The following is an 11487-nucleotide window of genomic DNA, read 5'->3' on the forward strand; positions in this document are numbered from 1 at the left end:
GATCTGGATTTGTGGGAAAGACTCTGAACCTCAACAAACAGGTCGGGATTAGGGGTGCAAATACCCCAGAGCGGGGGTCTCCAATCTTGGTCCCTTTAAGACCTGTGGACTTCAACTCCCAGAGTTCAATTCTGGGAGTTGAAGTCCACAAATCTTAAAGGGAACCAAGGTTGGAGACCCCTGCCCCAGAGTGCTGTGTGTGTGTGTGTGTGTGTGTGTGTGTGTGTACAAAAGCTGCATCTGTTGCACACAGCTGCCATCTGAGCACTTCAGTCTTGATTGACAAGCCAGTCGTAGGCATAGCCACCTCCTGGCTGAACAGATTCCCTGTCTCTTTGTGTGTGTGTGTGTGTGTGTGTGTGTGTGTGTGTGTGTGTGTGGTGAGCAACCCAAGTGCCTCGCAGCTTACCTTGGCTCCTTGCATGCTACCCCGTAACCGCAGGAGCTGCAGCCAGGAAAATGTGAGGTCTGTATCAACAGAATTTGATAGGCAGGCCTGCCCGTTACAACTCTCCGTTCTGTGTCCTGCATCAGCATCCAAGATGCTGGGCGATGCTGGGGGGGGGGGTGAGGGGGGGTGGATCTTTAGGAGGGGTCTTTAGAAATTTGGAGAGGGGGAAAGAGTTGAAAGAGCAGGGAGGGGCAGGATAAGTGTTCTTGGGGTGCAGAGAAGTTCTGAAGCAAAGTTCCTTAACCTGGTAGGCTTTAAGATGGATGGACCTCAACTCCCAGAAGTCCCCAGCTAAGAAGCTTAAAGATGAGTTGACTTCAAGTACCAGAATTCTCCAGCCAGGAGGCTTTAAGATGGGTGGACACAAGCAATCAATTTTAAACCAAGTTATTCTCTTATTTGACTCATTATTTAATTCTACAATGTATAGGGAAACATAGAATTCCTTAAATTTTACAAGAACAAAAAGTGGGTAAGATTGGATGCCGTTCCTCTACCCCATGGGAAGGTTGAACCATCTCCCTGCAGCAAGAAAATTCAGCAAAGCAATGAGAAATTATTATTATTTTATTTTATTTTTATTTGAATTTATATCCCACCCTTCTCCGAAGACTCAGGGCGGCTTACACTATGTCAAGCAATAGTCTTCATCCATTTGTATATTATATGCAAAGTCAACTTATTGCCCCCAACAATCTGGGTCCTCATTTTACCTACCTTATAAAGGATGGAAGGCCGAGTCAACCTTGGGCCTGGTGGGACTAGAACCTGCAGTAATTGCAAGCAGCTGTATTAATAACAGACTGCATTAGTCTGTTGAGCCACCAGAGGCCCTTTCACTGAATAGCCCATGTCTCCTTTTAGGGTTTTTTTGAGAGTGTTTTCCTGATTGTCTATAGGTAAGTCCTTGACTTACAATCGCAATTGAGCCCAAAACTTCTGTTAAGTGAGAAATGTGTTGAGTTTTGCCCCATTTTACAGCTTTTCTTGCCACAATTGTTAAGCGAATCCCTGCGGTCGTTAATCTAGTAACACGGCTGTTAAGTGAATCAGGTGTCCCCATTGACTTCGCTTGTCAGAAGGTCGCAAAAGGGGGGGGGGTCACATAATCGTGGGACACAGCAACGGTCATAAATATGAGTCAGTTGCCAAGGGTCTGAATTCCGATCCCACGAAGCTGCAAAGGTCATAACTGTGAAAAACGGTCGTAAGTCACATTTTTCAGTGCCGTTGTAACTTTGAGTGGTCACTAAACCAAGCATTGTAAGCTGAGAAGTACCCGTAGCAGCCCCTCTCCACTTCCACGCAGGAGTCTTCGAACCCACTAAGAAGTGGATTTATTTAGGGAAGGGTAATGGCTTGTTGGCCGATTATGTGCTTTGCGTGCAAATAAATAAACGTGGTTTTTTTTTTATTAAAAAAATACCGCAATCGCTCCCAGAGGAACGGCTTGGGAAATCTCTGCCAGGAATCTACGGAGCTCCTCTCCTCTCCACATCAATCAAGGGGCTTCTAAATGGACCTTTGTTGTCTAAAGTAGCTTTCCACCTTCCTAAAAGCTGCCACTTCATCGGATCAATGCTTTAGAAAAAAAAAAACCACAAAAAACACCCAAATTCAAGAGAAGGCGGACGGCTTCGGATCCAAATTCTCGCCATTTGCATTTGGCAGCCTACCACCAAGACGTGCCTCCTGGGGGATTCCAGAAAACCCAGCCCGTGGGGTGTATTTAGCTTGTCTGAAGCGTGTTTCTCCCGCTGAGACATCGGGGACCAAACAGACGTGCCCCGATCGACAGCCAGGATCAACAAACCCGGGGCCCACGCCTGGACAGGTGTGTGTGTTTGCTTGTGCTACTGGCTGTGGACATGCCAAGTGCAACTCCAAGCAAAGAGATGTTGCATCAGTTGTAAACAACCCAGGCTTTCAATCAAGGGGGGCGGGGGGGGGGCACAGGGGGAGGCAGGGGCACCGGGTTGGAGACCAAGAATAAATATTGGAAACTGGGCCTTTTTCTTAGCTGGGAGATGCCAGAACAGAGGCAGGGGTGGCTAATTTCGAAGAAAAAAGAGTTAGAAGGCTTGGAAGATGCTACTTGTAGATTAAATTGGGGAAACTGGGACAAAGTGATGCTCCCAAATGAAAACCACCCCCAATGCTGACCTTATCTACTTCCCAGCCCAAATTTAGTTGGTCTTTACAAGATCTACAAAATCTTGAGTGTTCCTTGGGGCTCCCCGAGTTTGGTTGTTTTCTTGAAGATGTTTCACTACCCAACTAGGCAGCATCATCAGCTATCTAGAAGGGAGTGGGATTTGTGGAGAGGAGGAAGGGGAGGAGGAGAACAACTGTGGGGTCCTTAGTGCTCTCTGAGCTGAGTTGATTTCTTGCAGACAGTTCATGACCCTACTAGGGAACATCATCAGTACAACTAATCGATAATCTTTCTTTGGGGACATTGCTCCCATTTGGTCAGGTTTTGAATGCTGCCCCAGATGTCGGCCAATCCAGTTGTGTGGCTCTTCCCCCTTGATTAACTCTCCAGCTGCCATCAACTCCTTCGGGGTGGACAGGGGTTCAAGATCCTTAGCCTGTTGTCTTCCTCTCGTTTAGTGACCAATCAAAGGCACTAAAAAAAAGTGACTTAGGACCATTTTTCACACTTACGACCGTTGCAACATCCACCACATGATTAAAATTCAGACGCTCGGCAACTGACTCATGTTTATGACGGTTGTGGTATCGTGGTATCACGTTTTGCGACCTTCTGATATGCAAAATCAGTGGGGAAGCCAGATTCACTTAACCCCTTAAAGGGGTCTGCAAACTTGGCTCTTAGTCCACAAGTCTTAAAAGAGCCAAGTTTTGCAGACCCCTGACTTAACCAGTGTGTGACTAACTTAACAGCTGCAGTGATTCAACAACGGTGGCAAGAAAGGTCGCAAGATGGAGCAAAACTCACTTAACCAATATCTCACTCAGCCACCTAAATTATTTTTTTTTGGGGGGGAGGAGGAGGGGAACTGTGGTCGTAAGTCGAGGACTACCCCCTGGGCTGAATTCAAAGGTGCAAAAAAACCACATTCTGCAAACCGTTTGGAGAACCAGGTAGCTCTGCTCTCCCTCCCTGCTGTTTCAGCATCTGGGCTTCTGAGCGGCCAAGCTTTTGTGGTTTCGGTGGCCCATCGGCTGCCCCGTGCCAGAGCACACACGGCTCTTTCAGCTGTCAGCTGGCAGGATTTGTTAGCACCGCCGGCAAACGTGCGAGAGAAACTGTGCAGAAATTCTCTTCCCTTTGCCAGATTCAAAGCTGCCTTGTAGGGCAGCTGCCCTCCTTGCTCTGTCCCCCACCTCCTCAGATGACAAAGGCCCTTGATTAGCAAGGGCTGCGGAGTGGCTTATGAAGGGGCCTTATTTGACAAGGGGGGGGGAGGCAAGGAGGGGGGCCAAGAATGGAGGAGGAGGAGGGGGACAACGACGACTATGGGGTCCTTGATACTGGTGATGTTCTTGTAGACGTTTCACTACCCAGCTAGGTAACATCATCAGTTATCTAGAAGGGAGTGGGGTTTGTGGACTGGTGAGGAGGAGAAGAGGGAGGAGGAGGAGGAGGAGGAAGCTGGAGCCTTGCAGCATGCTAGGAACCTGCTCTGCTCTGCCCCCAGATATCCACACGTCTCAAAGTCAGCAAGGTTGGAGACCCCTGATCTCAACGTTTAAGGTAAAGGTAAAGGTTCCCCTCGCACATACGTGCTAGTCGTTCCTGACTCTAGGGGGCGGTGCTCATCTCCGTTTCAAAGCCGAAGAGCCAGCGCTGTCCGAAGACGTCTCCGTGGTCATGTGGCCGGCATGACTCAATGCCAAAGGCGCACAGAACGCTGTTCCCTTCCCACCAAAGGTGGTCCCTATTTTTTCTACTTGGATTTTTACGTGCTTTCGAAACTGCTAGGTTGGCAGAAGCTGGGACAAGTAACGGGAGCTCACCCCGTTATACGGCAGCACTAGGGATTCGAACCGCCGAGCTGCCGACCTTTCAATCGACAAGCTCAGCCTCCTAGCCCCTGAGCCACCGCGTCCCTTAGTGGGAGCATATTCGAAGAAGTCAGAATGACAGCTAAACAAAACGTAGAATACGTTCCTGGTTTGGGATGATTACCTATTTTGGAGACAGATTACTGTCAACGAAACAAAAAGGAGCTTCCTAAATTGAGGAAATGGAAAACTAGCTCGAAACTCAATTCCGAAATTGAGAACTAACTCAAAACTGGACATTTTTGACATTCCTTGACTTAGCAGGCAAAGGTTTGTTCAATCGTTCTTAAGGAATAAATAATGGATAAAATCCAAGTACAGATAGTTCTCGACTTACAACAGTTCGTTTAGTGACTATTCATTAGAAGTATCTCATAGCCTTGAAAAAAATGTGACTTATGGCCATTTTTCTCACATCTGACCGCTGCGGCATCCCCATGGCCATGTGATCAAAACTGAAACTCTGGCAATTGACTCGTGTTTATGACGGTCACAGTGTCCCTGGGTCACGCAAAGCCAGATTCACTTAACAACCTTGTGGCTAATGTTAATGACCGCAGCGATTCGCTTAACAAGTCTGGCAAGAAAGTTTATAAAATGGGACAAAACTCACTTAGCAACATAGCAACAGAAAGGTCGGCCTCAGTTGTGGTCATAAGTCGAGGACTGCCTGTATTGGCATCCCTTGTTCCACGCTGTTGTCTTTCTACTCTTATTTCTTCTTTGCCTGACCGAATGTCACAACTATCTTTTTCGCATAAAAATGTATATTTGGAAAAACTTCTGGTTTAGTTCAATCAGATTCAGATCCTGATCTGTCGCTCCCGAGGTGCCGAAAAATCAGATCAGGATGGAGAGAGTTTCCTGTCCCAAAGGTGCTGGCTTTTCTTTGAAGAGGTTTCGCTTCTCATCCGAGAAGCTTCTTCAACTTTGACTGAATGGTGGGGAATGGAATTCTTCAGTCAGAGCGGAAGAAGCTTCTCGGATGAGAAGTGAAACCTCTTCAAAGAAAAACCAGATAGTCCACTTGGCTCTTGGAAAAAAAACACCTTTGGGACAACCTGGATGGCGGAGAATCTCCCTAGACAGAGACTGTCATGCGTCACCCTTGTCTAGCAAATGGGGACATTCTTCTGCTCGGTCCACATCCAGGAGAAGACCCTGTGGGTGGAGGTTGCCCGGTTGTGTTTCTAGCTGGTGAACTTTGTTAAGGGCCCACCGAAGAGATGACCTCACTCCGAACAGACTCGGCCTCCCAAGAGCAGGTTAAAATTAGCTCCTGCAAGTGACACGTTGGGAACTAAATATGGATTTCAGTCCTTCCCAATTTGGCCATGCGCTTTGTGTCTCGGGATCTGTGAAAGCCTGGCCTGTTGCTGGATAGAAAGGAGCACCCAGCTCAAGCCCATCGTTCTTGGTAAAGGGACTACAGAGCCATCTTCCAGCTGGGGGCCAAGAACAGCCCTGAGAAATCCAGAATAAAATCTAATTATTTCCAGAACCATACAAGTAGCCCAAACGCTGAGAGTAATTAGCCAAAAACAGACAAATTCATCACTGGGATTTTTTTTTTTTCCAGATAAGATTTAGGATTTGAGAAAAAAATAAAATCATGAAAGAAACCCTTTTCAAATCTACCGTGTTCTCCTTTAGCTTCTTCCAGCTTTAAAGATCTGAAAGTTAGGGAGAAAATTAAAAAGAAAAAAAAATAGCTCTCTAAAAGGCAGAGAGGAGGAAGTGCTTCGTCCATGTTGCACTTAACAAATAGGCAAAGCTTGATTGGACTTTTGTGGTGGCCATGTTGACTTTTGTGGCCACATCTTGCAGACACTTGATTCTTGTCCTTGATTCTTGACCTCCAGTGTTTCTGACCACTCCATTCTCATATGCAACAGAGAAAACCGTGGGGTTTTTCTGGGACATTGATATACAGGTAGTCCTCGACTTATGACCACAATGGAGCCCCCAAATTTTGGTTGCTAGTTGTTGGGAGAGTTTTGCCCCATTTTATGACCTTTCTTGCCATACTTGTTAAGTGAATCACTGCAGTTGTTAAGTTGCTAACATGGTTGTTAAGCAGATCTGGCTTCCCGAATGACTTTGCTTGTCAGAAGGTCACAAAAGGGGATCACGTGACCTTGGGACACTGCGACCGTCATAAATATGAGTCAGTTGCCAAGCGTCCGAATTTTGATCACATGACCATGGGGATGCCGCAAGGGTCGTAAGTGTGAAAATGGTCATAAGTCACTTTTTTCCAGTGTTGTTGTTACTCTGAACGGTCACTAAACAAATAGTTTAGTCGAAGTATGCCTGTATTTAACTTTTTCTACTATAGCATGAAGCCAAAAAAGAAACCAGCAAAACTTTCCTGACCAAAAAGGAATTGTAGAGTAAGCACATTGATTGAGCACTACAAGCACATTCCTGAATTATTTCTTGAGCAATTTGCACAAGCAAGAGAGTCAGAGGAAGTTCTTTGCCCAAAGAAGGAGCTTATAACATATAATTCAAAAAGGTAACTGAGAATGGGGACCAGAGGAAAAAACCATCCAGACAGAACTCTAGAGCCTGTGTCCAACATTCCACCTCAAGTCCCAAATGCCGCAATTCTGACTCGTCGCGTAGAAGAATGAGATGCAACCCTTCACTGTCTAAACAGGAAGGTCCTCTTCTCAGAGCGTTAACACTTACAATTTCCCAACCCTGAGTGGGGAGAGGGGAATGGAGGAAAGATGCATATTGATAGAGTTAATCACACTTGGACTTAAGAGGTGAGTAAGAGGTTAAGCCAGAAGGTGTGAACAATGGGAGATTTGGGAAGAAAACATGTCTTTGTTTGATTTATAAAATTTATAGTCTGCTCATGTTCTCTCAAGGTAATTCTAGGAACATGAAGGCGAAGGAATCCTAGGAAAAACACTACACCAAAACCTTAGCAAGAACTCATCTATTCCGTAAGCTAAGATAAGCACGAAAAGCTTTGCAAAAAAGCTTAACAACAGACGAAGTAAGATTAGAGATTTCCCTGTTTACAACCATCCATCAACCTTGGCACATGGTGACATAAATGTCACTGTGTCTCTTTTTTCTTTTCTAACATCTATAAACATGGAAGCTCTATTGCTTACTGTAATTTTCCGCCTGGGCCTATGGAGAGCCAACTAATAAATAAAGTGAAGTTACCCAGTAACCATCACAAAATCAAAAGGACTTTACGTGAAGACGGATAAAAGATTGTGGCAGAGAAGACTTGAACATTAAACTTATAAAACTTACTTTTAAAAAAATCTTACAAATGTATTTTCTGCAAGAAATGGAACACAAAACGTGCTTTGAATGTCATAGGGAGGGCAGTTAGAGGCTCAGTTAATGTATACAACGTTTCTCAACTTTGATAATGTTAAGATGCGTGGACTTCAACTCCCAGAATTCCCCAGCCAACATGGGAGTTGAAGTCTGTGCATCTTAATGTTACCAAGGTCAAGAAACACTGAAATGCTTGACTTATGAGCACAATGGAGCCCAAAATGCTAGGCGAGAAAGTTGATAAGTGAGCTTGGCTTAATTTATGACCTTTCTTGCCTCCGTTGTTAAGCGAATAACTGCAGTTGATAAGTTAGTACCCCGATTTTAAATGAATCTGGCTTCCCCATTGACTTTGCTTGTCAGAAAGTCGCAAAAGAGGATCTCATGACCCCGGGATACAGCAACGGTCATAAATATGAAACAGTTGCCAAGCATCCGGATTTTGATCACGTGACCATGGGGAACGATGAAAAGGTCGTCACTGTGAAAAACGGTCGTAAGTCACTTTTTTCAAGGCCTTTGAACGGTCACTAAACAAACTGTTGTAAGTCGAGAACTATCTGTATGAACCAAACTTTACAAACCTCTTTACCTTAAACCAGGGGTCTCCAACCTTGACCACTTTAAATTCTGGGAGTTGAAGTCCACAAGTCTTAAAGTGGCCAAGGTTGGAGACCCCTGCCTTAAACTATGATACCACTTTCCAAGGAAAGATTATGTACTGATAATTGAAATTTAATTAAAATTCAGTTAACCTACCATCAAAAACCCACTCCACATTATGCCAGATTGGAGACATTCATAATGTTTGAATAAATAGAATGAAATAGAGTGGGGGGGGGGAACAAAATTTGCTTCATTTTTGCTGGGCTGGTGCCAGAGACTTATTTTAAATCAGTAATGATTTCCCCAGGTTTGAAAAAAAAAAGTGGTGGGGGGCAGGATAGAGAACAGCCCCAAATATTAGCTCGGATTCTCTCAGACTTGGTATGAAAAATAAGACAACAGACTCCCAAATTCTCTGCTTTTAGAGTTTTAACTTTGCACACCGCCAAAGGAAATAACCTTTCTTTGCCAAATATTGATCTCTTTTAGAAAAAAAAGTTTTCAATATCTAGAGGTTTAAAAGTCACACGCATACAGGTATTTCCCTGGTCATGTGTTGCGGCGTTCAAACATTTATGAGTTTATAGTATACCCATGACAAAGATCCAGAAAAGTAGCAGTACAAAAAAAGAGGGGAGGGGGGATGTCTACCCCATTCAGGATCAAAGAATCAGTGTACCCCGTTTAGGAGCCCCTCCCCAAAACAAGTGCACAGAGCCCCCCCTCCCTTTATGCTTCCAAGTTCAGATCAGTTGTTTTTAACAAATTGCTTCCAGGTTTTCTTACCGGAGACCGAAAAGATGCTGTCAGTTGTAGGAGGAAGAGCAGTAGCCAAAGCTCAGGAGGTTGCATGGCGTTGGCAGACTCTTCAGTTCTCCCCACCGAGGTTTCTGCAGCCCCCTCCCCAAAAAAGCAAGACGAAGGGGACCCGGACTGGACACGGCTGAGTCACCGCCTGCCAAGTTATAAAGCCCACTCCCCCCCCTGCCCTGAGAGCCCACCAGCACTTCCCCGCCCTTCCCAGCCGGTCACTGCTCTCTTCTCCAAGGTGTTCAAAGCACATGGGCCACCAACAGCTGGAGGAGAAGCCACGCCCCCTCGGGGGGGGGGAGATACCTGCCCATCCCCTTTTCCAGATGGGAGGCTGAAGTTCGGCCAGAGGGAGGCAGTCACAGAGAAGCCGGCTGGGTAGATTTCATCGCTGGAGGGTTTTTTTGAAGAAGAGACAGTCACTTATCTAAAATGGTAAGACGTTCTCCTGCTTGAGCAGGGGGCTGGACTAGAAGACCTCTGAGGTCCCATTCTGAAGTCTTTGCCTCCAGTGATTTTGCAAAAGGGCGGCCCAGCTCCAGAGGGCTTGAAGGAGCACAGGTGGTCCTTAGAGGGTTACCATCACAACGGAAGCCCCCCCCCCCGGGGGGTTTTATGGCTAAGGGAAACTCAGTTCATTTTTGTGGCTGAGCGAGGGTAACTTTAATAAGTTGAGTTTAGTTCCGTTTTATGACTGTCCTGCCGCGGTTGGTAAGCGAATCCCTGCAAGTTGACAAGTTAGGAACACGGTAGTTAAAGGGAATCTGGCTTCCCGTGGACTTGGCTTGCCAGGTCATAAAAGGGGGATCATATGACCCTGGGACACTGCGACCGTAATATGTATGAGTCGGTTGCTAAGCATCTGAATCAGGGGTGGTACTGACTTAACTACCGGTTCACAAATGTGAGCAACCACCTCCCCGCGCATGCTCAGGACCTTCTGCGCATGCACAGAGCATTAAAAAAAGGACGTAATGAAGTCCGGGTGGGTCAGCGGAGGGTGGGTTTACCTGAACCGGGTAGAACTGGCAGAATCCCACTACTGATCTGAATGTAAATCACATGACCCTGGGGGTGCAGACACAACAGTCTTAAGTGTGAAAAACGGTCATAAGTCACTTTTTTGACGCCGCAGTAATTCTGGGAGTTGGCATCCACATCACTAAAGTCACTAAAGGTTGTGAAACACTGTTCTAGCAGAAGATCTGTGGAAGAACATCTTGTTGTGCAGGTCCAGTTCCCTCCAAGAAGCCACAAGCATGTTCAGATCTTCCTTCCTTGCCCAATCTCTCTTCTCAACACTCCCAAGCAGCCATCGCTCCTCCACGCCGATCTCTTACCCGTTGAGTTTCGGTTACACGGTTACAGGGAAGAGCAAACAGGGAGGAGGGAGAGAGAGAGAGAGAGAGAGAGAGAGAGAGACACGCACACACGGCAGCCCAGGTTGGGGCAGGGATATTTGTGAGAACAAAATGTGCTGCTGACAGCCCCTTTAGTCTCTGAGCATGGGTTAAGCTTTAACCATTGAATCCACAGCTCCTCCTTGAAGTGACCCTCCGGAGCACCAGCTGCTGACCCAACTGTAGGCGTTCTGGATTCGAGCCGCGAACGGGGCACGTTTATTGTGCAAGGGGCAAAACTGAGCGTACAGTCTCTTGGGAAACAGACACTGCTCTCTGCTGGATAGAAATCGCACCGGGATCGAACGGTTGCTGGAATTGGGCATGTCTAGTTTAATGAAAAGAAGGATTAGAGGATGACAGTCTTCCAATATCTAAGGGGCTGCCACAAAGAAGTGTGGAGGGTCAACCTATTCTCCAAAGCACCTGAAGGCAGGAGAAGAAGCAACGGATCGAAGCTAATCAAGGAGAGGAGCAACCTGGAATTAAGGAGAAATTTCTTGACAGTGAGAACAATTAACCAGGGGAACGACTTGCCACCAGAAATTGTGGGTGCTCCATCATTGGGGGTTTTTAAGAAAAGACTGAACAACCACTTGTCTTGAATGGTAGAGGGTCTCCTGCTTGAACAGGGGACTAGAACACTGTAGCTTCAAACAGTCACTAAACAAATTGTTGTGAATTGTGGACTGCGGTATTAGATCCACCTCAAAAACACCCATTTCAGTATATATAACTCCACAGCTTAATTGTCTTAATTGAGCTTAAATGGACTCCGGAGGATGGTAGAGGACAGGCAGGCCTGGAGGAATGTTGTCCATGGGGTCGTGATGGGTCGGACACAACTTCGCAACTGACAAGAAGAAGAACAAACTCCAG

The 11487-nt window shown here is 46.2% G+C and overlaps 1 protein-coding gene across 2 annotated transcripts in view; it reads right to left on the reverse strand.

The window, feature by feature from the left end:
- LOC131204165 (SPARC-related modular calcium-binding protein 1-like) overlaps positions 1-11359 on the reverse strand; it is a 30586-nt gene extending 19227 nt beyond the window's left edge. For both annotated transcript variants that reach the window (XM_058195072.1, XM_058195071.1), the window contains exon 1: positions 9185-11359. In XM_058195072.1, coding sequence (XP_058051055.1) covers positions 9185-9250 — 66 coding nt within the window. In that variant the 5' untranslated portion in view covers positions 9251-11359. The remainder of the gene's footprint in view (positions 1-9184) is intronic.
- Positions 11360-11487: the final 128 nt, after the last annotated feature.

Source organism: Ahaetulla prasina, chromosome 10 (assembly GCF_028640845.1).
Source record: "Ahaetulla prasina isolate Xishuangbanna chromosome 10, ASM2864084v1, whole genome shotgun sequence".
Lineage (NCBI taxonomy): Eukaryota > Metazoa > Chordata > Lepidosauria > Squamata > Colubridae > Ahaetulla > Ahaetulla prasina.